Genomic DNA, 26,420 nt, shown 5'->3' with positions numbered 1-26,420 from the left:
ATACATTATATGGTACAATAAATGATACCATTAAAATAAATACTCATCCTGCAACAAACAAGCCCCCAGCGGCTCGGTCCATGAAAACATTACCGGGTTATAGCTCTTGGAACATAAGGAAGAACAACGAGAATGAAAGAACAGCTGGTCAATAAGAGGTTAACCCGTTAGTGACCGCCGATACACCTTTTGACGGCTTGTATCGCCAGTCTATGCATGAAGAGAGATTGCGCTGCGATCTCCCTCCTTACAATGCAGGTGTCAGCTGTTTCTTACAGCCGAAACCCCGCGGCTGATCGGGGCTGTTAACCTTTTAAGTACTGCTGGCAGTTCTGACACCGGCATTTAAATCCACCGAATGATGTTCAGGGGTCCCGTGCAGCTCCCCACGATGAGATCGCAGGGAGCCGTGCGGGTATCATGGCAACAAGGGGCGGTCTTAAACGCCCCAGGGCTGTCATGGCAGAATGCCTATCAAGTCATCCCCATGGATGGATTGATAGACTGCCTGCCCGATAGCAGTATGATGCAATGCTATGGCATTACATCATACTGAAGGAGCGATCACTGCATTGTAGGTCGTGGTCCCCTTGGGGAGCTAAAAATAAAAGTAAAAATGAGATTAATGAAGTTTTGCTAATTTAAAAAAAAAAAGTAATAAAAGTTAACCTTCCCTCCCCCGCTTCTGCCATATTTATAATAAAAGAATCAAAATAATAAAACAAATATACATATTTGGTATCGCTGCGTCTGATTGATCAAAGTAGCACAATATTTACCCCGCATGGTGAAGGTCGGCAAAAAAAGAAAAAAAATAGAACTCCAGAAATGCACTTTTTCAGTCACCCTGTCTCCAAGAAAAAATGCAATAAAAAGCAACCAGTCGTATGTATTCCAAAATGGAACCAATGCAAATTACAGGACGTCCCACAAAAAATGAGCCCTTGCACAACTATGTCGACGGAAAAATAAAAAAGTTATTGCACGCGCTATTAAATATCTTTAAAAAAAGAGGTACAGCAAAAAAGAAAAAAAACTATATAAGTTTGGTATTGTACTGACCCGCAGAATAAAGTTATTGTGTCATTTTTGTTGCAGTTTGTGCCCCGTAGAAACAAGACGCACCGAAAGATGGCGGAATGTCATTTTGTTCCATTTCTCTCCACTTAGATTTTTTTTTTTACAAGTTTTTCAGTACATTATATGGTACTTTAATAGCACCACTGAAAAATACAACTCGTCCCACAAAACAAAACCCTCAGACAGCGACGTCGATGGATAAATAAAGGAGTTAGGATTTTTTAAAGGGGGGAGGGGGGGGAGGAAAAAATGAAAATAGAAAAACGAAAAAAAAAAAAAAAAGATAATTAAGGGGTTAAACACTATGGAGAGCTTTTTTTTTAAGTACTTAAAGGGGTTCTGTCAGCTGGAAGATCCTGTCCAACCTGCAGGCATCATGTTATGGAGCTGGAGGAGCCGAGCGGACAGATATATAGTTTATGAGGGAAGGTTCAGTAGAACTTGTTCTTCATCATTTACATCTCAGCTCCTTTTAATGTTTTCTATTAAATTTTACCCAAAACTATAGGATAAACGTGTAATCCAGGAAGCAAAAAATAATATAAAAAAGACCTATATTGAATTATAAAGTAATAATAAAATGCTACAAATGATACTGATAGTAACACTACTAAGACTGCGCTGGCCGGGATGTGCTTGCAGTGTATACAGGCATCACATTTAGCCCACAGCACCCCACATTTCGCCGGCCTGCTCACCCCTCTCACAAGAGATCACCGGACATGAAGTATGACAGCAGCAGCTTTTGACTGAAGGACATAAGAAGTCTCTAACGGATCATACAAAATCTGTCATGAAGTAAAGGTAAAACAGCGCAGGCGTGGAGTATCTGATTTTGGGTCTTAGTCTGCAGCTGTCTGATCATTTGCTAGTCTAGATAAGCGTCATCAGATTGACTACAAGATGCTTATCTCATGATCTACTGCACTAACACGGCCGCTGTCAGCGAGGGCGCCGCTCTCCGGCCGCTGTCAGCGAGGACGCCGCTCTCCGGCCGCTGTCAGCGAGGACGCCGCTCTCCGGCCGCTGTCAGCGAGGACGCCGCTCTCGGGCCGCTGTCAGCGAGGACGCCGCTCTCGGGCCGCTGTCAGCGAGGACGCCGCTCTCGGGCCGCTGTCAGCGAGGACGCCGCTCTCGGGCCGCTGTCAGCGAGGACGCCGCTCTCGGGCCGCTGTCAGCGAGGACGCCGCTCTCGGGCCGCTGTCAGCGAGGACGCCGCTCTCGGGCCGCTGTCAGCGAGGACGCCGCTCTCGGGCCGCTGTCAGCGAGGACGCCGCTCTCGGGCCGCTGTCAGCGAGGACGCCGCTCTCGGGCCGCTGTCAGCGAGGACGCCGCTCTCGGGCCGCTGTCAGCGAGGACGCCGCTCTCGGGCCGCTGTCAGCGAGGACGCCGCTCTCGGGCCGCTGTCAGCGAGGACGCCGCTCTCGGGCCGCTGTCAGCGAGGACGCCGCTCTCGGGCCGCTGTCAGCGAGGACGCCGCTCTCGGGCCGCTGTCAGCGAGGACGCCGCTCTCGGGCCGCTGTCAGCGAGGACGCCGCTCTCGGGCCGCTGTCAGCGAGGACGCCGCTCTCGGGCCGCTGTCAGCGAGGACGCCGCTCTCGGGCCGCTGTCAGCGAGGACGCCGCTCTCGGGCCGCTGTCAGCGAGGACGCCGCTCTCGGGCCGCTGTCAGCGAGGACGCCGCTCTCGGGCCGCTGTCAGCGAGGACGCCGCTCTCGGGCCGCTGTCAGCGAGGACGCCGCTCTCCGGCCACTGTATTCACAGAAGGCAAGTCTCATTTCTGGATGCTGTGAATATTCAACTTTTTTCGGGTTTTCACTTTTTCCACTTTTTTAATGGCTGCCATCGGCACCCGTCTATCACCTCACGGGGGACGTATGGTGAGTCAGTAATGCGAATTCCCGTCCAGTTGACACTTGCATGCCATGCTCAGGACTGACAGCACATGTATGCTGTTAAATGGGTGTGATGAGAGCCAGCTACGATTCTGGCTGTTGTCAGTTGGCAGACCACGGGGTACGCAGCGGGATCAGCTCCCACCAGCAACCGGCACCCTTGTGCCACAAAGTATGAATGGGACCTTCGCCAAATTACTACATGAGTCGAATATTTCGCCGGCGACTGGTTCACGGTTGATGTAATAATATATTTACAGTCACTCCAGTCAAAAGCTGTTTTCAGAAGAGAAGCAGAAGATCTATAGGATCAAGGAAGCGGGAAGCAAAGTGACAGACGATGCACAAATCACAACTAGTAAGAGTGGGTGCGGGTCGCCCGGGGGCGGTTACCTTCTCTGAGAAGCTGTCTTCTCCCTATGAGCAGACGTTAAGCAGCGAAGAAGAGAGGAGAAAAAAACAGATCAATAAGACATCGATAAGAAGAATGAACAGACGGGGGCGCTGCAGTCACCAACATCACAGCGCTCTACGGGGGCACTGCTACATTCTAAAAAGTGAGGCTTCTGACTGCGGAGCCCCCTGTGATTATTCCTATCAGTAAGGTAACCAGTCACTTATCCTAAAGCATTACATGATGCCCACTGAAGTCAGGAGTCCACCTCCGTACTCGTTTCTGAGCCGCCGCTGGCCATTTTGCTTAAAGGCTGTACCAAGATTTCAAGTTCCTACCCCTACACAGGATAGGAGACAAGTTGTTGATCAGTGGGGGTCTCACCACAGAGACCCCCAGCAATCTGAAGAATGAGACTCCCATGTTCCGCTCTCCTGTCATTGCTGGGGTTGCTTCTCCTCCCGGAGTGACGTCCCTCTAAATGGAGCGCTGGCCGAACATGTGCAGTCAGCGCTCCATTCACTTCCATGGGGCTGACGGAATAGCCGAGCGGGGGCTGCTCAGGTATCGCTGCAAACCCATTGAAAGTTAATGGAGCTTGGGTAGCGCTCCAATCAGTCTTCTCCTCACTGCGGGTTTAGGGGGTGTAGCAACCCCACAGTGAGGAAGATGGGGGACATGGGACCCCAGTTCTTGAGATGGGCAGGGGTTTAAGTGTTTAGACCCTCACTGATCAGCATGTAATTACCTCTCCTGTAGATAAAGGAGGACTTGAAATCTTGGTACAACCCCTTTAATACAACCGAGGGAGGAGTCATAGGACCCCAACTATCTAACAAGCAGAGGAGTGGTAGCTCCACTTACAGAGTTCTTAGGAGTTGTCATAAATGTCAATAGTCAAATTTAAAACCCCTCTGGCATGGCTGAGAGACCGCTCAGGAAATGTCGCCACAGCCGCAGCTTTATACGGGAAATCCCACAGAAGATCCTTCGCGTCACCACGCAGACAAACCCCGCTGCCACCGTGCCATCAGGTTGGTAGCACCAGGTAAATGCAAACTGGTGGTACTAGGCTGCGCATTCCATCTGCAATACCGCTTGTAGCTTTATTTTAACCCTTGACATTGTGGCGCTTATAAGAACACCACTGTGCAAGGAAAACTTAAAGAGGGGTTGTCAGAGCCCCACCATTCATAAACTGATGGTGTATCCTAGCACTATATAAGATGTGAATGCCCCTTTAAAGGGGTTGTACCAGAACTCCAAGTTCTCTCCTCTCCAGGATATCCACAGGATAGGGAATAACTAGCTGATTGGTGCGGGTCTAACCTCTGAGACCCCCGTCGATCTCGAAAATGGGACTCGTGTTCCCTGCTGTCACCGTGAATGGAGTTAGGCTGAGCATGTGCAGTAAGCACTGCATTTATTTCAATGGAGCCGCCAGAAATGCCAAAGTGTGAGCCGCTTGGGTATCTACGAAGTTTCACTGAAACTGAATGGAGCACTAGTGCAACCAGAGCTCAATTCACAAGGACGTCACTTCAGAGGGGTGAGAGGAGAGGAGACAACAGACCTTCTAGGGATCAGCAGGGGTGTCAGCTGTGAGAGCCCCACTGAGCAGCCAGTTATCCTCTATTCTGTAAATAGGAAATAACTTGTAATTCTGGTACAACCCCTTTAAGGAGTTGGGAAAGCTAGGCCCCCGGCAACCGCAGAAAGAGCAACTACATTGGTGGGACCCAACTTTCCCAGAAGCAGAGAGGATTGAGGAATAGCTGAATGGTTACAATGCATCACAGGACTTTATAGAGTAAATGCCCTAATTTCTTTAGGACAATTACTTCTCACATTGCGCAACTAATAATTAAGCGTTAACCTCGTTCTGTATTTGGCTTTCGCACGCAGCCGTATATTTAGTAAATTACCGCTTTTACGCAGAACTAACTACAGTGTAAATGAGGGAGGAGACGACGCGAATCTCAGAGAATCCACCCAAGACGCAGTGAACTCTCACCAGGTCGATGAGGTTGGTGACCGGGATTTCCCGGATTGGCCGCTTCATCCGACACAAGGCTTCCAGGGACGTCCCAAAGGAGCTGACCAGATAGCTGCCACTAATGGTCAGGAAGTAGTCCTTGCCCCGGTCCAGGTGAAGGACGAGGATGTCTTCGATCATATCTTGGCCTGAGTTGAGTAACGTCACGGAGTCCTTACTGACGTAAACGTCCAGACTGATCTCCACCGACTCATCTGTAACCAGACAGAAACAGCAATCTCATGTCAACAAACCGACAGAAAAACATAGTAATGGTGGTCACTGTATAGGATACAGTAACGGGGCCAGTGCGGGCCGCACCGCTACCGGGGGGCCAGTGCGGGCCGCACCGCTACCGGGGGGCCAGTGCGGGCCGCACCGCTACCGGGGGGCCAGTGCGGGCCGCACCGCTACCGGGGTAGAGTGTCTATTACACCGATAATTAAGGAAGGGGAGTTCGGTGTATATGATATTACTAATGGGGGTTCAGTGTATATGATGCCAGTAACGAGAGTCAGGGGGAAGAGGTCACTGTGTGCCATACCAGTAAGGCCACGTTTACAATAGACCGATGACTGAGATACTTAGACCGATGTCGCACTCTAAGGCCTCATGTCCACGGGGAAAATCAGATCCGCTGCAGATTCTCCATGTAGAATCTGCAGCGGGTCCCTCCTGCCCCGCGGACATGAGCGCCGAAAATAGCAATTTAAAAGTATTTACCTATCCGGCGCGGGCGCGGAATGTCAGCTGTTCCTCACGGCCGGATCTTCATTTTCGGCCGGCGGATGAATTCCTGACGCCGGCGGCGCGTCGCCGGCACGTCGTCGACGTGCCTCGCGCATGCGCCGGGCACATCCGCCGAGCCGAAGCAAGGAAGATCCGGCCGTGAGGAACAGCTGACATTCCGCGCCCGCGCCGGATAGGTAAATACTTTAAATTCCTATTTTAGGTCTCCCGCGGATCCGGACGGCTTCCATAGGCTTCAATAGAAGCCCGCGGGAGCCGTCCCCGCGGGAGACCCGCATGAAAATGGAGCATGGTCCAGATTTTTTCATGCTCCATTTTTTTTAAAATCACTTTTATTGACGATCCGCGGGTATTTATGTACCCGCGGGTGGTCAATGCATCCCTATGGGGTGCGGATCCGCGCGCGGGAGATCCGCTGCGGATTTTAAATGTCATTTTGCCCGTGGACATGAGCCCTAAGAGAGTGTAATGCGTTTCCCAAGAAAAACCCATCGCAGTACGTGCGTGAAAATCACTATTTCTCGTCCGTATCATTGGGGGGACCCAGCCAGACCATGGGATATAGCCACTGCCACTAGGAGGCGACACTAAGCAAAAGTGTTAGCTCCTCCCACCAGGCTATATCACCCCTGCAGGCACTCAGCTAATTAGTTTTTAGCTTAGTGTCTGCAAGGAGGCAGACAGGTCAGGTCCAGGAGGACTTTATGGCGGGCATACGGGAAGTCGGGGCTTTTCCCTGGCTTTTCTGTACTCCCGGGGAGGGCGCAGGCAGATGGTGTCTCCACCACTCTGCGGCGCCCTACCCAGCGAAGAAAAGGTGGCATGACCCTGCCTATGTGCATTGGCGTCGTTGGCCCGCCAGCAATAGGGTTCCCCCCTCTGGAGCAGCGCCCCTCTCGGACGGCGAGCGCAGGGGGGAACATTGCTGGAACGCAGATGGAGAGAAGGGAGCGTATCCGGGAGAAGGGAACGGAATTTCAAGCCTCCCTCCAAGTCTGCGGTCGGCTGCCAGAGACCCCTTCAGAGGACCCCCACCACCTTGGAAGGTCCTGGGGAAAGGAGTTCAGGTGCTTTCACTCCTTCTCTTTACCTATCTCCCCCTCTTTCCTCTGCCTAGTTCAGTGCATATGGGGTTATGCCCTTCCCCCCTCCCCCTCTCCCCTCTCTATACAGAGACACTGCTGAACAAGGGGGGCTGGGTGCTTACCGGCCAAGGCTGGGAGGGGTGGATGCTCGCCCACAGGAATGTATGGTTGCGGGCGACCGCGGGTGACTGCTGCGGCCGCAGACAGTGGATCATTGCTGTGGGACAAGGAGCAGGCTGCAGAGTGAGCTGCGGCGCCCCGGGGGGCGGGGAGCCAGCTGCGGGGACGCATTAGTGTGGTGCACCTAGCACTTCCTGTGATGCGTCCGGACTTCCAGGGTAGGCCACGCCCACCCCCAGTCGGGCGGGACTTTCAGGGAGGCGGCCAGCAAGGAAGATGGCCGCTCCCAGTAGCTCTTACAAGGAACTACTTACTAGTGAGCAGCTCCACTTCTTGCCATTGGCACTTACTGCGGCAGCTTTTTCTCTCCAAACCGCAAGCACCTCCTGGCAGTGCGGCTTGTTCTACAATCAGCAAGCTCCAGTCAGCGGCAGCACCAGTCGGTCAGCAGCTACAGTCTCCTGCAGCGACAGTCTCCTGCAGCGACAGCTTCCAGCGTGTTTACCACAGAGAAGGCCGCCAGGACCCAGAAGCTCCAGCTGGGCCAGGACAACCGCAGGACGGGGTAAGCCCTGCCAAGGCAGCTCTCCTCTGTGTTTGCTACCCCCTGCGGGTACGCGCTCTCAGCAGTACACGGAGACACCCTACCCCTATTCCCACCACTCCCTTGCGGTTATCTATAGGTGTGGATTACGTCATGTCTGACCCTAGACCAGAGGGTTCCAGTCAGGCTATGGGGAGGGCGAAATACTATGCGTGCACGTTATGCAACGCTAAGTTCCCAAGCGGTCAGGCGGAGCTCCGCTGTGTAGCCTGTAACCCAGTGCGATCAGCTCCAGGGACCCCGGTGCCCCCCGCCGCCCCTGTAGAGCAGGTAACCGAGCCTGAATGGGCTAGATCACTGGCCGCAGCAGTGTCAGGACTAGCCAGATCGTCAGCTGCAATATTGCGCCGATTAGAATCCGATTCGGAGGTGTCTTCCCCGGAGCTTTTTCGGGGAGGGTCGTGCAAAAGGCGGAGATCCCGCAGCTCTGAAGGGGTTTCTCACAGGTCGTGTCAGTACAGAAGGTCGTCCAGATCTTCTAGGTCGCAACAATCTAGGGAGTCTTTTCACGCTCCTCTTGGTTCCAGGGAAGCATTCCAAACGTATCATAGGTCCAGGGAAGCTTCTAAGCGGTCTCGGCATACAGGGAGGCCGGTTAGATCGGATCCTTCACTGGCCTCATGCTCCTCAACACCTCAAACTGCAGACCAAGATCAGCCTCCGCAAGGTTTTTCGGGGGGTAGTAGCGGTCTGGAGGAGAAGGAAGCGTCCGCAGTGTCATCACTGTCAGACAAAAGATTGTTTGGCCCAAAACTCGACGATATAATTAAGGATGTTACGGGCGCAAGAATGGCGCCATCTAGGAAGGAATCCGTTTTTCATTCCTTTCGGCAGGTTACATCCCGGCCCACATCAGGACACAGTCTAAGAGGGCCCCAGCAGAACAGAGGAAGAATCCTGCCGTTAAGACCAGGCCAGCCTGGTGAGTTCGCTCCAAGGCACCTAGGGGCGCAAGGACGGGCGTATCAGTTTGAGGGTCTTTCCCCACCCGCTATTCACAGGGTGGGGGGGGCAGGCTCTTAGGGTTCCAGAATGTATGGTTAGCCCGCGTGACCGACGCCTAGGTACAGGAGGTCGTCTCACGAGGGTACGCCATCGAATTTGCAACATGTCCACGGGAGCATTTTATCAGATCCAGGATACCGAAGGACCCAGGAAAGGCAACACAGCTGCACCAGGCAATAAAACAACTGTTGGCGCAGGGAGTAGTGGTGCCGGGGTGTCAGCACGGAAGGGGTTTTTATTCGAATCTCTGCCATCCTTCTTGGGAACTATGAAGAGTCAGACCGGTCCTCGACTTACGAAGGCTAAATCATTATGTCAAAGCAAGACATTTCAGGATGGAGTCCCTCAAGTCGGTAATAGCGTCTATGGAACCGGGGGAGTTCCTGGCGTCAGTGGATATCAGGGATGCGTACCTGCATATTCCAATTCGCGACTCTCACCAGCAGTTTTTACGCTTCGAGGTCCAGGGGAGCCATTACCAATTTGTAGCGCTGCCGTTCGGGCTCTCGACAGCCCCTAGAGTCTTTACAAAGGTGCTGGCAGCGGTAATGGCACTACTCCATACAAGGGGGGTGATAGCCATCCCTTACCTGGACGACATACTGGTGAAGGCTCCAGACCAGGAAGGCAATCTAGAGAGCCTGAGAATCACACTTCAGACTTTGGAGGAATTCGGTTGGGTCATAAACCACGAGAAATCCTGTATAGTACCAACCCAACAGTTGGAATTTCTGGGGATGGTGTTCAACACCAAGAAGCACCAGATTCGCCTGCCGCAAGCGAAAGCAGTAACACTGGTCAACAAGGTGCGCCCGCTACTTCAGGGGAGGCAAACGACCATCAGGTATTGCATGAGAGTACTGAGCATGATGGTAGCCTCCTTCGAGGCCATACCATTCACACAGTTTCATTCCAGGGAGTTCCAGCATTTCATTCTGGCACACTGGAACAGATCGCAGTGGACGTTAGACCAGCGAATCTCCATAACACCAAAGGTTCGCCTTGCCCTGAGATGGTGGACGAGTCTTAGGAGAATCCAAGGGGGTCGGTCACGGTTTCCAGGACAGTGGAGGATACTGACCACGGACGCCAGTTGTTACGGCTGGGGCGGAACTTTGGAGGGACACTCCACCAAGGGGAGGTGGTCACAAGACGAGGCAAGGCTACCGATAAACGTCCTGGAGCTGCGAGCCATCCGGCGAGCACTGCAGTTTTTCCATCCACAGCTCAACAGAAAGGATGTGAAAGTCCAGACAGACAATGCCACGGCAGTGGCATACATCAACCGGCAGGGGGGCACAAGAAGTGCGAGAACAATGACAGAGGTATCCGGCATACTCAGCTGGGCGGAGAAACATCTACAGTCCATATCGGCAGTTCACATCCCGGGGGTAGAAAACTGGGTAGCGGATTTTCTCAGTCGAAAGACAGTGGACCCCGGCGAATGGCAGCTGCATCCGGAGGTCTTTCAAGCGATATGTCAGCGCTGGGGCACCCCTGACGTGGATATGATGGCTTCCAGACTAAATTACAGGGTTCTCCCTTTCGTGGCATGCTCAAGAGATCCTCAGGCGGTAGCAGTGGACGCCCTACTGGTCTTGTGGGCAGGGTTCAGACTACCATACGTGTTTCCTCCTCTTCCACTCATTCCGAGGATATTGAAGAAGATCAAGAGGGAAGGAGGACCAGCAATCCTGGTCGCTCCGGATTGGCCGAGGCGAGCATGGTATCCAGACATAATCGAAATGTTGGCTGACGCTCCGTGGCCACTCCCAGAACGGAGGACCTACTATCACAAGGACCAATCTTCCACCCGAATCCAAAGTCATTTCGTTTGACGGCCTGGCTGTTGAGACCACGATATTGAAAACAAAAAAAACAAAAAAAAAAAGGTATTCTTGGAAGCAGTTATCCGAACTATGGTCCACATCATCGAGAATTTATTATCACGTATGGAGACGCTTTTTTCAGCTGGTGTGAAGACCGCCGTATACATCTCATGCGTTTTTTCACTAGCAAACATTCCGGATAACGGCCCACTCTACAATGGCGGTGGGAGCTTCCTGGGCGGTTCAGCATGGAGCCTCAGCATTACAGGTATGTAGGGCAGCCACTTGGCGTCCCTGCATACATTTGCAAAATTCTATACGGTCCATACATATGCGTCAGCGGACGCTGCCCCGGGTAGAAGGGTTCTACAGGCAGCAGCCCCCTGACTACGGGGACCTTTTTTTCTGGGAATTCCCACCCTTTCATTTCCAGGACTGCTTTTGTACGTCCCATGGTCTGGCTGGGTCCCCCAATGATACGAACGAGAAACGAATATTTTTGGTATAACTCACCGTAAAATCTCTTTCTCGTCACGTTCATTGGGGGGGACACAGCACCCTCCCAAGGATTAATTTCTTTGTAGCAGGGCTGAGCCCTTTGGTCTCGGGTCACAGATGACGAGATATATATCCAGAAGACTGGTATGTCATTCCTTGGTTTACGTTAAAGTGTAAATAATTTTTTGTGTACTCCCACTGGCTGTTCCTACTGCTTGCATACAAACTAATTAGCTGAGTGCCTGCAGGGGTGATAGCTCCTCCCACCAGGCTATAACACTTTTGCTTAGTGTCGCCTCCTAGTGGCAGTGGCTATATTCCATGGTCTGGCTCTGTCCCCCAATGAACGTGACGAGAAAGAGATTTTACGGTAAGTTATACCAAAAATATTCGTTTCAATTGGAAAAAATAAAAATTGTATCGCACTCGCATGAAACTCACATGTATGGGAGCGTGGTGCATTTTTTGTTTTTTTTTACTCACTCATAGGAAATAATGGGCAAGTTTTGTGCGGAATTGCAAAAAGAAAAATTGCAGCACATCCTATCATCCAGCATCGCTGCTAGAGAACAATCACACATGTAACAGACACATTGTAAAAAAATAACGTCTTCTAATTTTGTGAGTTTCAGGCCGGCTGCACACGACTGGGTTGGAGTCTGCAAAGGAATCAGAACTTGTGCCCGGCCGGCATCCATGCGTACCTGCTATTTATTTCTTCTCTCTATACTGCGGATAGTCTGCACTGCGAGCCGTTGGACATTATGTGTAGTACAGGTTTATTTTTTTTTGCAAAATCCCTACTTTTCCAGTGCCGTTGCTAGGCGATGACACTGTACCCACCATCTTTCTGCAATGTCATTGCAGAAGGGCCGCGGGTCGGACGGTTTCCATTGAGTTCAATGGAAGCCGTCCGTGCAGAATCCACACCAAAATAGAACATGCTATGCTTTTTTCTCTCCGCGAGCGGAAAAACACAATTAGTTTTTGCTTGTGTACCACGCCAGCTACGACGGGGAGCGCGCTGTACTGTAATGTTGGTCCCCATGCAATATGATGACTGTTTCATGTAAATGCTAGTTAACGAACAATGATTGACTTGCTATATCATTAATCAGCGCTCGTTAGGGGCAGAAGATCTGCTTGCATAAAAGGGGCGTAAAAGAAAAGCCAGGAGAGGGATCCGAGATGGATAATCCACTTACTTGGCTCCAGGTAGCCCTCGCACGGCTCGGCTCGCAGCCAGGGTTTGCAGTACTGGGAGTCGCTCAGTTTGGGGATGAAGGAGAAGTGGAGCGGGACCTGGCCGTCATTCTGGATGACAAACTTCTCTTTCTGGAGCTGCCGGAATCGTACACGCTCAAACTTAAACTGCAAACAGGAAGCAGAGAAGCTAATGAAAACCAAAAAAGGAAGAGCGGATGGCAGTATATACCCAAGAGCTGCCTCCAGGGGGGGCTACACACACAACCATTCTCCCGGGATGAGCTGATGGCAGTATATACCCAAGAGCCGCCTTCAGGAGGGGCTACACACACAACCATTCTCCCGGGATGAGCTGATGGCAGTATATACCCAAGAGCCGCCTTCAGGGAGGGCTACACACACAACCATTTCCCAGGAATGAGCAGATGGCAGTATATACCCAAGAGCCGCCTCCAGGGGGGGCTACACACACAATCATTCCCCAGGGATGAGCGGATGGCAGTATATACCCAAGAGCCGCCTCCAGGGGGGGCTACACACACAACCATTCCCCAGGAATGAGCAGATGGCAGTATATACCCAAGAGCCGCCTCCAGGGGGGGCTACACACACAATCATTCCCCAGGGATGAGCGGATGGCAGTATATACCCAAGAGCCGCCTCCAGGGGGGGCTACACACACAACCATTACCCAAGGATGAGCGCATGGCAGTATATACCCAAGCTCAAGAGCCGCCTCTGTGGGGCTACACACACAACTAGTCTCCAGGGATGAGCTGATGGCAGTGTATACCCAAGAGCCACATTCAGGGGGGACGCTACACACACAACCAGTCCCTGAGGATGAGCTGATGGCAGTATATACCCAAGAAACGCCTCTGGGGGGGGGCGCTACATACACAACCATTCCCAGGGATGAGCTGATGGCAGTATGCACCCAAGAGCCGCCTCCAGGGGAGCTACTATACCCATGAGCCATCCTACGGGAGGAGCCATCTCACTCATATACTGCCAGAGAGATATATAGAAAAACCATAGAAGAAACGTCATCTCACGTCTGTTCTGCTGAGCTTTAAGGAGGGGAGGAAGTCGTTCTCCATCCTGTCCATCATTCGCACAATGTCCTCAAACGCTTTTCTGTATTTCCGATCATCCACCACTTTTACCTGTGAACGGAGAAGTTATGGGGAAATTAACTGTTTATCGATTATGAGAAATGGCAACAAAAAAGGTGACCCCTCCTCGACAACCCTGCATGAAGGGGGCTCTAAAAGGGATCATCAGTGTACAGTGAAAAAGTCCACAACTTTCTAACATACTTAGTCTACCGATTCCTCAGCATTTCAGGAATATCTGCTTGCCATCGGTGAATAGAAACATTCTTGATAATAACATTTCTGCCCCAATTCCTTCCAGTGACAATCCCACCCTTCTGAGATAAATGCATCAGCAGCCTCCCATCCTGATAGTTTGTTACAATGTATCAGCGCAAGCAAACATGGAGAACAGACACACAAAACATAACTTAAATTTAACCCCGTCCTTCCTCCCATTATTATCATTGATAATTGTCCCGTGTAAATGCAAAATAAATTGTTTACTATTCGTTCACTTCTCTTAGTCACTGTCTTTCAGTCAACATAAAAAATATTGCTGGATCGGGGATTCTAGCTGCGTGTAAACGCTCCTTGCACTGAGCAAGAAGCCTGCGGTCCAGTGGTGATCTCTGTCTAACTAAACGCTCTGCTGGAGCGCCAATGATTTAGCGGTGACGTCAGTGCTCGTACAGTCGTTTAGAGCAGTGTTCCCCAACTCCAGTCCTCAGGGACCGCCAACAGATCATGTTTTCAGGATTTCCTCAGTATTGCACAGGTGATGTAATTATCATCAGTGCCTAAGACATTGCCACAGGTGTTCTTACTACAGGAGATCCTGAAAACATGACCTGTTGGTGGTCCCTGAGGACTGGAGTTGGGGACCTCTGGTTTAGAGGACTCTGGTCCCTTCTAAATGGGATTTACAAGTTGCTCTGTCTTTACAAGGAATTGTTCTAGGACAGTTTGATTATTCAGGATATATCTGATAATCCGGCACCTCTCGGGTCGCACTGATGCCACATTGCGCCGTTCTTACCCCGATGCTGAAGAGCGAGCTAACGGGCTTGTGGTCGCTGGTCTTGAGCTCCATATGGCTGCGGTAGGAGACCTGCTTGATGCTACTTCCTCTCCACAGTACGCGGTCGCACCAGGCGGGCACTCGGCACTTGCCACTGGGTGAGAGAAGACACAATACATTACAGAGACGTCTAGAGAGTGATCCAGTTCTATTCATTGTGGCTCAGTACTATACAAACCTTAAAAGGCGCTCTACCACTAAAGACATTGATCCCCATCCACAGGGTAGGGGATGAGGCCTGAGTGCTGGGAGCCTGACAGTCCAAGAATGGTGCAATGCCTCGCATGAATGTAGCAGCAGTGCGTATACCTGACCATCGCTTTATTCCCTTCTATGGGATAGATGGAGATAGCTGAGCAGACAGATCTCTGTCCGTCCCTAAGAATATAATGGGGGTGGCCATACAGGAGGACTTCTGCTCCCTTCATGTGGGGCACTCAGAGTGCTCCATTCTCAGCAGTCAGCCCGCCAATCAAGACATTTATTCCCCACCCTGTAGATAGAGGAAAGAGTCTTTTAAGGACCGGTCTAGCAATTTGTGTGTAAATGACATCTGTAGTAAGAGGGCACACAGCAGTGATGTAAATCAGATCTCAGCGATTATGGTTAATAGGAACTTTAACCCTTTCCCTCCATATGCCATGCTATTACGTTGCAGCGCAGTGATGGCTTGGGCTCCAGAGCCTTTTCCGCGCCATCACTTGTGGGTAATAGATGTACCATACAGCTGGCGCCTTGCATGAACAGCCGGGATGCAAATATAGAAAAACCAACAGATATACAGTATATAATGCATTCATAATTACTCTACAGCCATTTTGACTAATATTAAACTCATTTCTCAATTTTCTTTTTCATTGCTAAACAAGCTAAGAGTCTGTTCCCATCCGCATCAGAGGCTCCACGTGGAACAAACCTGGCACAAAATCCTGGCCAAAATAGTGCAGCATGCGGTGTTACTTTAATGCCAGATACCATGGCAGAAAACCTAAAATCGACCCCATTATAGCCTGCGGGGTCCGTCAGACGCGGTTCCTGGCGCTCATGCGCTGGAACCACCACTTCAGTTACTCTCGTTACTCCTCGCCTATGATGAAGCTAAACAACGGAAATGACAGCACAGACAGTAACCAAACCCCAAACCACCGATTGTAAGAAGTACCTGGGACAGTTCTGATATCAGGACTTACTAAGGAACCGCCAGCATCTCTACACTTCCCTTATGACTGGGGTACAGATCATAAGAATAATGTACAAGTGAAACATGGGGTCCTACTCCACTAATCACCCCCCATGTACTGCACAGAAACCCCAAAGTACATCGCAGCTCCGGTCCTCCATGCACAGGTCAGGGTTGCAATATATTTTACGGCAGCAGGCAGTTTACGATCGCTCTGTAGATACAAAACATTCTGGCTCCAGTGTTTAATGCCCTCTTGTGTGGGATACATTACACATCTAACCAATTCCCAGTCATTGTTACAAGAAAGGTCTGACATTGACTTGCAGGTATGCTGCCTTCCAATAGGTGGCACTATAGAGGTATTGTTCCATCTTCCTTATTTGCATATTTCCCAGAGGAGCATGCATGGCCTTGTAAGGCCTCATGCACAAGGCAGGTCTGGATTCCGTGATTTTTTTAAAAAACTCCTGCTTTTCCTGCGGAATCCGCGGCCCGTTAGCTTCCACTGACTGCAATGGAAGCCGGCCATGCAGGAACCACAGGAAAATGAAGCATGTTGCGATTTCTCATATGCAAGTGGAAACCGCAATTGTTTTTTGCTTGTGTGCATGAAGAATCATATTTTCATAGCATGCTATGGAGGGTCATTGCTGTGGAACCCAGAGGCGGACGCCTGCTCCGGATTCTGCAGCAAAAATCCGCCCGTGTGCAAGAGCCCCAAGTCTACTCACGGACAAACAATACCCTTCCTGATCCCCATCTAACCTTATACACAGCTCAAAAGGCCCAACACGTCCGTGTATACTGAGGAGGGGCGGAGCTTGTCAAGCTAACCCTGTCACTCCCGGGGGAACGCCACTCACCTACTAAAGATAAACTAGATCGATCACATCAAGCATACAGAGCCTACTGCAGTCCTCCCACTGGATGCTTCTCCCTGGAGCGCCCCCTACCACAGAAGAAGAAGTTGCCGAGGGGGCGGGGCTAAATTTGTTTCAGCGATTTTGTTTGAATCCAGAATTGTGGAGCGTTAGAAAGGCAAATTAATTTAATCGCCCTAAATCATACAGACCCTTCGAAAAAATATTATGCCATTTATACCACACTGCGAAGGCCATAAAAATAAAACCTAAAAAACAATGACGTAATTCCTGTGTTTTTTTTTTATCCCTTCCTCACCAAAAAAAATTTATTAACAAAACGTACATGACACGTAAGCCGAAATGACTCCATAAAAATTCAACTCATCTCGGAAACAAGCGCTCATACGGCTATATTAACAGGAAAAGAAAAAAGTTATGACTTTTGAAATGCGCAAATGACGAAACCAAAAACATTGAGTTATTAAGTGCCAAACTATTCCGCATCCTTAAGGGGTTAATGTACTGGGATCTCTCAAACAGCGCAAAGAAGAAAAAGTGCGAAGACGGGTATAACTAAGGCAAAGACTGGAACCACAAAACAAAGTAACAGCAGCACGCCTGCTGCCAAACAGTAAGATCTAGGCGCTGCAGTGGGGACAAAGGCTGCTGCTCGCGGCGGTGCAGAGAGGAGTCCGTGTGAATGAACGGCTTGTTTGCTCCATAAGACTGGAATGTGATGAACACACGAGTGTGGTAAATCTGAAGTGTTTGTAGGATTGGTTGTGCTACGGGGCGAGGGCACACATGACCCTCCGAAATAACTTCACATCCCCGCCAACACAAACTACACAGACTGAAGAGTCCATTCATCTGCGGCCGCAAGAAATGAGGCAACGGAAGGGCAAAACAAACCATCAAAATAAACATATATATGGATTATGTTAGAGTGGAGACAAAGGCGAAGAACTATCTTCAGGATTCAGGAAAAATCACAATCTATACTGATAGATAGAAACGCAGTGCTGACTTAAAGTTTACCTAATTTTTCAGACAACGTACTCATTTAATAGGCTGTATATCTCATCAATCTTTTATTAAAACGTTTCGTTTTACCACTGTAAATCAAAGCTGCACTGCAGCCCCTCTGCAATCCACTGCTGGTTGTCAGGTTTTTAACTTCTCTAGTAAGTGGACATCATCTTAGCTGTGGGGGAGGGGCTGCACTGACACAGCTCTCAGATGTGACTCTGTGACACTGACTCTGCAGTCAGTGTGTACACAATATTTGTCTCTCCCACCCTGGTATATGCACTTATCTTTATTTTGTAGGCAAAGCAGCATAATTATTATTGGATTGATCTCTATTAGTTTTGTATGGTCACAGCATATATAAAACAATTATAGAGATCTCTATATGTGCTGTGTCCATGCAAACACACAAGACCTAATAAAGATCAGTCCAATAAAAATGATGCTGCTTTGCCTGAAGCAACCAGGAGAGACCTATAATGCCTACATCACACATGCACACAGCAGGTTAGATAAACATATCAAGAGAGGCAGAGAACATGTACACACTGACTGCAGGTCTGAGAGCTGTGTGGCTGCAGGAGGCAGCCTATGAAAATACCCCTCCCTCACGGTTCTAATGTCCCAGTTATTAGAGAAGCTGAATGCCTAACAACAAGCCGTGGATTGCAGAGAGGCTGAACTTCAAACTTAATTTTCAATGGTAAAAAAAAACTAAAGAAAAGTAATGAAAGTGTATTAGAAGCTTAAAGAGACACATTAAGGCTGTTACATGAGCAGACGTTATCTGAGAAGTTAGGTACACTTTAATACTTCTCACAAATGAAGGTTTACTAGATTTCCATTCAGTCTAGATAATCCTCAACAACACAAATCTCTCTCCTGTCCCGATAGAATGTTACAATGTATCAGTGCAGGCAACGTGCAGCAGTGCAAAGTACACACAGTTTAGCTCAGATAGGATTAGACTGGATACAATTGTAAGGGTGGGTTTACACGGAACGAGAGTCGGGCAAATGATGCCCAAAACTTGTCCCTGTGTGTCCTCGATCCCGTGCTGCTGGCTCGCTAACAGAGCGGCCAGCAGGGGGCGGGGCGGCTGCAGTAGATTTCTCTCCTCGCTCTCCCCCGCCCCTCTCCATTGACGTAACACAGTGGCCGTTCAGTACTGATCGGCTGCCATTTACACTGAACGATCAGCTCATCGTCCATCTTTTATGCCTCATATGGCGGAGCTGGACGGTGAGCTGATCGCTCATCGTTCAGTGTAAATAAATGTGTTATGTCAATGGAGAGGGGCGGGTGAGTGTGAGGAGAGAAATCTTCTGCAGCCTTCCCGCTGAGAGCCAGCAATACTAGCTCCCTGCAGCAGCACCGCAGCCAGCATGTACAGGGATGAGAGTTGGGCATCATTTGCCTGACAGTCGTCCCATTTAAAAGGGCCTTAACAAACCTACTGCTGTAAGACATTGTATGTTTAAATGGTGTAACAAACTCAGTGTAAACAAGAGTGCTCCCATTCACTGACAGCATGCACAGATCTTGACATTAGTAGAGAACTTAAAAGTTTTGTTTTAATTTTATTAGTAAGCTTAATAATTTTTCCTCATAGAGAATTCATATATAGTTGCCTAGTGCTGCTGTTATAATGAATGCATTGGTCGTAAAAACATTTCTAGTAAGTGTGGAATTATAACAAAAAAGGAAAATTAAGATGTACAAAAACATAAGAAATAAATGATCAGCGCTAGAGAAGATTACATTCTACTATAAATACAAAGTAAGGCTCCTTTTACACAGAGCAATCTGCTGCGGTAAATGAGCGGAAATGGAACTCAGCACTCAGCTATCAGACCTTTTACATGGGCCAATAAAAGAGCTCCTGCTCTAGAGGATGGAGACCCTCCCCAGTAACATAGATGTAAGCCCCTCCCAGACTCCACCCCTGCTCATTGAGGCCACGCCTCCTAAATAAATTCCTGTTTAACCTCAAGGCAATCCTCTGTTTTAAGCACACTGCTGGCGAGACAATGATATCTCTGAGCACTTAATGAAAGGGGATGGAGTCCCTCCCCTGTAACACAGATGTAGGCCGCTTCTACATCCCACCCAAACTTATTCAGGCCACACCTCCAAAGCAAACATCTGCTTAACCTCAAGACAATCTTGCATTCTCAGACCACGATACTGGCTAGACCGATGAGGTCTCCAAGATCTTGCTAGAAGAGCTTCTGCTCTGGAGGATGGAGTCCTTCCCCTGTAACACAGATGTAAGCCCCTCCCAGACCCCACCCCTGCTTATTTCAGCTACATCTCCAAAATAAAAACTTTAGTTTAACCTCAAAACAATCCTGCTTTCTCAGCCCGGTGATGCTGGTGAGATTAATGGGCTTTCAATGGAAGACTCCTGCTCCGGTGGACCCAGTGAGGCCAAGTGTTGAATGGGTGTCATGTAGTACCCAGCAGGTCGTTGAGGGCTTCAGGAGTCAGATCTGAGAGGGATCAGTTGGTGATACATCCGTAATATGTTATGCTTTGTGGCATTTACCTTGAATCCCAGCGGTCTGTTTTAGTGTCGTATTTATATGTCGGGATAAAAGTGATGGTGCCTTCCGAGAAATCAGCGAAGACGTTTTTAAGCTCCCTCTGGATGTTCAGCTGTAGGTAAAGAATGGGAAGACAAATTAGTAATAATGAGAGTAATGATAATACATGGGGGGTGGGGCACTCTCCAAGACATTCGAGACTATGGTAAGGGAAATCCTCGCTATTTCTCGATAGGGGGGGATTATACAGACTAAATTTCAGAGGTACAGCCATGAACACCCCATAATTCTCCAGTCACCTGATCAAACTTGAGCAGTGTACCAATGTCGTTCTTCGAGATCATGTTTTTCACTTCGGTGGCATCGTACTTGCAGAGTCGGTAGTTCAAGTCTCCCAACCAAATGACAGCACTGCAGAGAAAACAGAGGAATTGAAGTGATAGACCCTAGAACCAAAAAGTGCCGGACTATCAGAGAATCCACACCAATGGGAGCAGAAGGTCCCCAGTGGGGCACTACAAGCTCGGGCTCTATAGAGGTAATGCAGAGACAGAGAAAGGTTGTTCTAGGGATGTGGAGGAGACCATCGCCATGTTACTACGTACTCATGCTTCATGATGTTCAATGTGGGGATATTCTGCTCCGGGACACAGAAGTTGAGTCGGGCGCAGATGTCCTTATAGTCCTGGTTCCGCCTCTCAAAGTCTTCCACGTGAGCGGCCAGATGAGAGTTCACAAAACAAAGCGACGTGTTGTGGAACACGAAGCGCACGGCAACTCCGCCCTTGTTACCCTAGCGGAGTAATAGGAGCAGAGCACGGGCATTAGATCTCATCACATGGACTTTATGGAGGATTCGAAATGTACAGCTTTATCACAGTATAATGGGAAGTTTGGCAACCTCCTAGGTATGAGTTTCAATGAACCAGCTTGCGGTTCATTGCGGTTAATTGGAAATTAACTTCCGAGGCTCCAACGCTGATCTGAACAAAGCCTAAACAGTCGTCCAGGTATCTACACGAATTGTCGCTAGATGATCATTTACCATTTTGCCCATAATTCCAGTTCCTACAGATTCAGCCGCGACTTCCTGAATATGTCGGCAATGTTCCTTCTTGGCGAATACCAGCATCATCATACCCACCAGTCTGATCAAGCGGATCTGAAAGACACAACAAGAGTATGGTGGAGGTCTGGAAAGAGGATGAGACAACGACCACCTCTGTATACAGCTTACAGCGAGGCGGTGGCCAACCACCTAAAAAAGTGGTCATCAAAGCTGTGACTGTGTGCAAATATACTTATTTATTGACCCTGCAAATGACATTGCCAAACCTGTCTTATATTCCATTCACCTCCAGAGCTGCATTCACAATTCTGCTCACTTTTGAGCTCTGACGTCACATCTTCTTTACATAGCGTTCTCGGGTGGGACATAGTAAAGGGTCTGAGAACAAGGTCCAGTGTCCCCTGCATGAATGGGGCAGTGGTTGAGCAGGTGCGCTGCTGATCCATTCATCTCTATGGGACTGCAGAAGAGAAGCTCAATGCAAGTGCGCCACAATCTCCAGCAGCCTTAAAGCGTGTTCACATTCAGAGCTTTCCGTGCACTTCCTGCCTCTAAAAACCGTGGCAGAGATCCGCATTGAGCTGCAAATTTCTGCAGCAGCTATAGGGCAAATTTAGCACCTTTCACTGGGCAAATCGGTGTGCAGAAACCACGTAAAAAAGTGATGTCGCTGTTTCTTTCTGCACATAAATTGGAACTCTACATGCAGAAAAGTCATTGCCGCAGAGACTGTAGCACGGACTGCCATTGAAATTAATAATATGCAGATTTGCCACAGAATCAACGCAGACCCGCATCAAATTCTGCTGCAAAATCTGCTGTGTGAACATACCTTTATAGAGATACATGTGGCAGCGCCACGCGTTCTCAACTTCTGCTCCATTTCTGGGGGGGGGGGGGGTGGACACTGGACCACTGTTCTCCTGACTAGTAGAAGTTACATTTTTCATACAAGCCATATAATACATTTCAACCTCCAGTAAGATTCCTTTAATCCGGCACCACTGGAACCTGACTGCTGCTGGTTTATAAAATGCTCTGGATTATTGGAAGTATGTAACGCATTCTTCTAAGGGCCGAGGATCTTTAGACAGACACAAAAAATCTTCTAGCAGTACTTTTGGGATGCTGTGACAGAATCAGATAGACTATCGAAGATTCCAGATTATCAGATGCCACCCCAAAATTGATATAACACCATGGTATGTAGAGTGGCACAGATACTTGCCCGACTTGTAAGCCTGAGGACACGGGGTAACTCACCTTCCGGTACTTGGCTTTGGGGTGCAGGTTCTTCTCCACAGCTTCCAGCCATTCCTGCTCCTTTCCCGAATCGAAGTAGAAGAAAGCCTCAGTGCTGAGGTCCAGCTCCTGGAAACTGAGGGAGACATCCAATGAGAAAGTCCTAGCTACACTGCCCTGCTCCAGCCGTCCAATAACCCCCTAGTGGACAAGGTGGATTTAGGCAACATGATAAATTTCAAGAACTCATCTAATACACTGTATTTGGTCTAAAATAATCATTATCTGACAGATTGGCTAAAAACGTGGTACATCCCAAGCTAAAAAGTCAGACACATATGTAACCACCACTAGGTGGCGCCATGTAATGTTGCCAACTGTCAGGTCAATGTTAGGGGATATCCCGTCAGCCACGTCCACACCGGTGTTTTCACTCTGTTAGCCAGTTCACTGTCGGTGTGGACAAAGCCAGAAGCAGACAGCGCTTTACATATTGCAGTGGCTAAGGTTGGTATTGCACTGAATTTAATGGGAGCTGTGCTGCATTACCAACCTGGACTGCTGCAACGTATATGAAGCGGTTTGCTCCCAGCTCTGCACATAACGACTGAAGGCTGGGTAATAGCTAATCGCTTGGGTTCTGAGCGGCGGACCCCCAATATCAACTACTGATGACCTATCATGAGGAGCGGTCACCAATAGTCCAGCCCAGAAATACCCCTTTAACAAGGGGCACAGAAGCGTCGCCTCCTTTCTCACTTTGGCAGTTTTTGAAATTGCGAAATGTAACAAATGGATTGTAGCAAAAATGTGTCTGAAGTCATAAACTAGAGAGCGACAACCTGATGGCACTCAGCGGACGTCCGGCCGCACTACCAGATACACACAGGAGGATCCATCGAGACCTCTACGATTATCGCAGGGAGGATGATTACACGACTATTGTATGGCTTAATGCGGCTCCTTGTGAAGCCGTCATGGATAATATGGTCTGCTCCCAATATCAGGAGAGGAGCGGCAGAAATAGCGAGAGGGCTGCGTGAGCTTTACATTAGCTGACACAAGGACTCCTTACTAGGATTATTCCCACCCAGCAGCCCGATCTTCCTAAAACCCCTCTATAACAAGATAATGACCATCCCAGCGAAGATCGCTCCTGTTCTTCTATACAGCAGCGATCATCGCTCAGTGAACAGAGGTGGAGCAGCCCGGGGATCGTTCCCCCCACCCGCCTCCAGTCACAGTAAACAGGCAGTCGTTCACAGATGAAGGACTGCCTGTTTACACAGAACAGCATAGCATCGATGATTTTATGGTCTGCATGAAGGATCTAATCAGTAATTGATCGCTGATCGCTCTCACTGCAGGCGTTCACACTGTACAATTATTGTGTAAACTGCTCCATCTAACTGGTGATTTGCACGATAATCGTCTCGTGTGAAAGGGGCTTAAACGGGTTGTATCAGAATATCAACTGATCCCCTCTCCCAAGTATGCCTGCAGGATAGGGAATAACTTTCTGATTGAGAGGAGTCTCACCGCTGAGAACTCGCCAATCTCAAGAAGGGGATACCCATGTCCCCATCCTCCACACTGCGGGGTTACTGCACCCGTCATAGTGAGGAGACCACTAGATGGTAGGCTGGTCGCTCAAGCGCTCCATTCACTTTCAATGTGACTGCTGAATACCTGAGAGGCGGAACCCACTGGGGTATTTACATCAACTCCATTGCAATGAATCGGGCACCGACTGCACATGCTCGACCAGCTCATCCTTAAGAGTGACGTCACTGCGGTGGAAGAAGCGACCCTAGCAGTGACAGGAGAGCGGGACATGGGAGCCCCATTCTCCAGAATCTGCAAGTTATCCCCAGTCCAGTGGAGAGGGTAGAGCTTTATATTCTGGTACACCCCCTATAGTCATCACACGTTTCCTGACACTATGTAAGTGAGGTTCTTTTAGTCCCATTTAGACAGGACAATAGTCATGTAAGCGACTGCAGGAGCGCGGACACCACCGCCATACTGTTAGCGCTGGTGCAGAGCAGATCACCGCTGGTGTCTCGCTGGCTGAGCGTGGAGCGTTCACACTCAGTGAGAAGTCAGCGATCAGCGGGGATTTTCATGCTTGTTTAGTGAGCGACAAACTGTAAACGAATAGTGTGATAATCGCCCCGTGAACGTCGCCCTTTTCTCTCTGTTGTTGACTCATCTGCCCAATGAAAACCACTAAGCCGTGAACACGTGCAAATATAACATGTAGAGCAAATAAAGGAGTCGCCACTGTAAGACATAACGTATCAGCAGAGGTGCAAGAAGAACACGATGTGCAGCTCACAGAAGAGGAAGGATATCGATCATGATTATTGCACTGTAGCCTCCTGGACGTCACGTATACGGAGCGCCAGTGCGAAGACGTAACCGGAGATTACTAGAGTCTTACACATAATCTTACATAATACTGTGCAGTAGTAACTTCTAGGGAGAGGAAGTAATCGACCAACACATCAGCGGATACACACAGAGCAAATATGTACTAGGATATACCAGCACAACATGACAAGTAGGAGAGTATATTCCTGTACATAGGGATCAGTATTATAGTAGATATATTCTTGTACATAGGGGGCAGTATTATAGTAGTTATATTCTTGTACATAGGGGGCAGTATTATAGTAGTTATATTCTTGTACATAGGGAGCTCTATTATAGTAGTTATATTCTTGTACATAGGGAGCAGTATTATAGTAGTTATATTCTTGTACATAGGGGGCAGTATTATAGTAGTTATATTCTTGTACATAGGGGGCAGTATTATAGTAGTTATATTCTTGTACATAGGGGGCAGTATTATAGTAGTTATATTCTTGTACATAGGGAGCAGTATTATAGTAGTTATATTCTTGTACATAGGAACAGTATTATAGTAGTTATATTATTGTACATAGTGACAGTATTACAGTAGTTATATTCTTGTACATAGGGGGCAGTATTATAGTAGTTATATTCTTGTACATGGGGAGCAGTATTATAGTAGTTATATTCTTGTACATAGGGGGCAGTATTATAGCAGTTATATTCTTGTACATAGGGGGCAGTATTATAGCAGTTATATTCTTGTACATAGGGGGCAGTATTATTTTAGTTATATTCTTGTTTACAAGAGTCTGAATTGACTTTAAAAGGAACAACCACTTTTAGGAGACAAATACCTTCAGCGTAGTAATCATTTCCTTTGCTCTACTCATCAAGTGTATTAGTCAGCTCGTGGTAACGATTAACACATGGAAAAGTTCCTTTCCGTTTAAATATAATGTAAAAATCTTTTCTCCACCCAGAGCAATGCTGAGAAGGACATCATGTATTCGGCCACATTCCTGAGGGGTTAGTCTTAGGAATGAGCGTCGTGTGTCCATATATAGCTGCTTCCACAACACTCTTAATTGCTACTTGAGGGATGTTGCATAAATCATGAGATTCTGTATTTTCCGTGTTCTTACCCGATCACATACACATCCGGAGGGTCTGGATCAGCGTGCAGCCATGGCTCAAGTCCACCATCTGGGGACTGGCCGTTTACATTCCAGGTTCCTACAAAGAATCTGTAAGATAAGAGGAAATAAGCTTTACATTCCCTGTGGGATGCTGAATGAGCCTCTCAGCTGGGATATTAGGCAATGGCAATATTGAGGATATTCGCAAGCTGCAGCCAAAACATACTCTAATACTGCAATTCAGCAAGGAATTACCAGAAACCTTTTGTTTTTTTATTGGTTCTACTAAAACTCCAATAAACTATTGATGCGAACAACA

General features: G+C 48.8%; 1 protein-coding gene across 4 annotated transcripts in view; it reads right to left on the bottom strand.

Annotated features, from left to right (window-relative positions):
- OCRL (OCRL inositol polyphosphate-5-phosphatase) overlaps window positions 1–26,420 on the bottom strand; it is a 54,260-nt gene that overhangs the window by 12,592 nt on the left and 15,248 nt on the right. For 3 of the 4 annotated variants that reach the window (XM_066581436.1, XM_066581434.1, XM_066581437.1), the window contains 11 exons: window positions 26,108–26,209; window positions 22,629–22,743; window positions 21,342–21,458; window positions 20,902–21,089; window positions 20,596–20,707; window positions 20,299–20,408; window positions 14,634–14,769; window positions 13,556–13,666; window positions 12,500–12,665; window positions 5,383–5,618; window positions 3,368–3,391 (listed from right to left, as the gene is read on the bottom strand). In XM_066581436.1, the coding sequence (XP_066437533.1) occupies window positions 3,368–3,391; window positions 5,383–5,618; window positions 12,500–12,665; window positions 13,556–13,666; window positions 14,634–14,769; window positions 20,299–20,408; window positions 20,596–20,707; window positions 20,902–21,089; window positions 21,342–21,458; window positions 22,629–22,743; window positions 26,108–26,209 (1,417 nt within the window). The remainder of the gene's footprint in view (window positions 1–3,367; window positions 3,392–5,382; window positions 5,619–12,499; window positions 12,666–13,555; window positions 13,667–14,633; window positions 14,770–20,298; window positions 20,409–20,595; window positions 20,708–20,901; window positions 21,090–21,341; window positions 21,459–22,628; window positions 22,744–26,107; window positions 26,210–26,420) is intronic. The other variant, XM_066581435.1, reaches the window with a different exon arrangement.

This window comes from Eleutherodactylus coqui, chromosome 10 (assembly GCF_035609145.1).
Source record: "Eleutherodactylus coqui strain aEleCoq1 chromosome 10, aEleCoq1.hap1, whole genome shotgun sequence".
NCBI classification, from domain to species: domain Eukaryota; kingdom Metazoa; phylum Chordata; class Amphibia; order Anura; family Eleutherodactylidae; genus Eleutherodactylus; species Eleutherodactylus coqui.
The sequence above is the reverse complement of the archived record's forward strand: the minus strand, read 5'-3'. Positions and strand labels throughout refer to the sequence as shown.